The sequence below is a fragment of the Sinocyclocheilus rhinocerous genome, unplaced genomic scaffold (genome assembly GCF_001515625.1).
Source record: "Sinocyclocheilus rhinocerous isolate Xijiao unplaced genomic scaffold, SAMN03320098_v1.1 scaffold1198, whole genome shotgun sequence".
In the NCBI taxonomy this organism is placed as follows: Eukaryota; Metazoa; Chordata; class Actinopteri; order Cypriniformes; family Cyprinidae; genus Sinocyclocheilus; species Sinocyclocheilus rhinocerous.
Window position 1 is genome coordinate 280,851 of NW_015649585.1, and position 2,301 is coordinate 283,151.

The 2,301-nt window shown below is 42.3% G+C and overlaps 1 protein-coding gene across 1 annotated transcript in view; it reads right to left on the reverse strand.

Annotated features, from left to right (window-relative positions):
* Window positions 1-161: 161 nt before the first annotated feature.
* The window catches only part of LOC107710822 (protein dispatched homolog 3-like), a 55,744-nt gene continuing 53,604 nt past the window's right edge, over window positions 162-2,301 (reverse strand). The window contains exon 25 of the mRNA XM_016515671.1: window positions 162-645. Within this exon, the coding sequence (XP_016371157.1) occupies window positions 301-645 (345 nt within the window). The 3' untranslated portion in view covers window positions 162-300. The remainder of the gene's footprint in view (window positions 646-2,301) is intronic.

Here is a 2,301-nt window from a genome sequence, read left to right on the forward strand (position 1 = left end):
GGAGCACTGGCTGTTGTCAGACTCCTTGTGCAAACAAAAATCTCACTGGAATATTATAATTAATGGCAAATTGAATGTTTGGAAATGTAAACTCATATTTCCTACTGACACACTACAGAAAAAGATAGAAATAACTGACTTAAAACCATTTTTAGCTGCTGAGAATACTAGTGTTCAAATGATTTTGGCCACCACTGTATGTTAAATACTGCATTTTCCCAAACCTGCTTCCCAAAGAGTTCACACATGTCGTCTGAAATAATCACAGTTGCTCTCTTGAAATCCCCCTGGTTCCTCGATTCAGATCAGTGTGTCCGGAGCGAACTGTGACCCGGTCCACCACAGCACACCTCCACAGACCCCCACGACCAGGACCACCAGAGCGGCTTTGAGCACGGCTCTGGGAGGACGGGTGAAGTCGCCAGGACCCATCGTGGCCAGCAGCGCGGTCGTGACGGTGAGCGTGAAGGCGATGGAGATGGCCGTGTTGATGGCCACAATCTGACCGAATTTGGCGAAAGGCACGATGACACAAAAAAAGAGCGGAATGGTTGAAATCACCGTCGTCACGGCACTGGAAACTATAGCAACACCCACGTGATTGGCTGCTTCAAGGGTCCGTGTCTGCCGTTTGATGGAGGACTCCTGTAAACCGAAGCAGAGGGAATGACACGCGTGAAAACTCATATTAACATTCGCCTCGCGTGAGAGAGAAAAAAAAACAACACTCTGACTTTGCCTTTTTTCTGCTTCGCTACTCTCACTTTGGTGGCTTGTTTTTAAATCCCTTGTCTGGTAGATCTACAAAATGAAGAAGTGTGAATTGCCCCTCATGTTTACTAAATTCGTCTGTGGTGAGTTTTGGCAACTCTGTCAGCGATTACATTCACAATAGCAGAGAATTTAATTAAATAACGCTCCACTGTTAATTAAATAACGCTCATGTTTACACAGTTTCCTCTTTTAGTCATACTTTTTGTCTACTAATGAAAATATTCTTTATAATTTAGTCCGTATTTCATTTTTATAGTCATTAATTTGTCAAATTTTCTCTAGCTGAAAATATATTAGTTGATGAGAAAGTGTAAAATCAGACCAAATATTCAGACATTCATACATGTATCAACATTTAACGACAGATATGAAAATTGTTGTTGATATGAAAGACCTCATTTATAAAATGTTGCGCAGAAACCATCCTAAATTTGATCTTACGATCATCTCTCAAATATGCGTACGTGTGATTCGTAGAATGAATTTATGCACAGAAAACGCCTCTCTTTCAGATGTGAAATCTATGAATCTTGAACTTGCACGCAACTGAATGCCTAATGGTGGCCTAATGGTTAGAGAGTTGGACTCGTAACCCAACGGTTGTGGGTTCGAGTCTCGTACCGGCAGGGATTGTAGGTGGGGGGAGTGAATGTACAGCACTCTCTCCCACCTTCAATACCACGACTGAGGTATTCTTGGAGGAGGCCCTTGAGCAAGGCACCGAACCCCCAACTGCTCCGTGTGTGTGTTCACTGCTGTGTGTGTGCACTTAGGATGGGATAAATGCAGAGCACTAATTCCGAGTATGGGTCAACACAAGAGTCATGTGAATTCCTCATTCCTGCTTCCTGTTTGCAGTGCTGCTGGTTTGTGATTGTAGCTTCGTGTAGCTTTGTTTTTCTGTAAAATCTCTATTACTCTCTGTTGTTTAAAGTGATAAATATAACTTAATTCCCACCATATTTCTGATATTATCTATCAGCCTAATCTGATTAATTTGATCGTTCGCTTTTATTCTAAAACCACGAGTGCAGCGCATCTTCAGCGCGTTAGCATTCGTTAGCTTGTCATTAGCGTTTCCATTCGTGCCTATTGCTTTATTTTCTTTCTTTTTTTCTATCGCTCCGTTTTTTTTTCCTTTTTTTTTTTCTTTTTTTTCACAAGTTCATCAAACAACTGTGGTAAGTAAGAATCATTCATCAATCACGGTGAGTAATGGCTTTTTCTCCTGCTATTGTTGTTTGCACCGCTTGCCACATGTATAGTTTATCTCTCTCTGTTGGCGACGAGGGATTCTCATGTGATAAATGCAGGGAAATAGTTAGGCTGACAGAGAAGATTTCAGAATTAGAGACACGCATCCAAACTTTAATTGAGGACAGTAAGAATGTGAGGGCTCTAGATACGGCTTTGGATGCGACTAGCTCAGGGAGTCCTGTACATTGTTCGGTTCCGGTAACAGAGCCTCCGCAGCAAGGCAACTGGGTGACTATGAGGCGGCATAGTCGCGGGTCAAAACACAGCTCT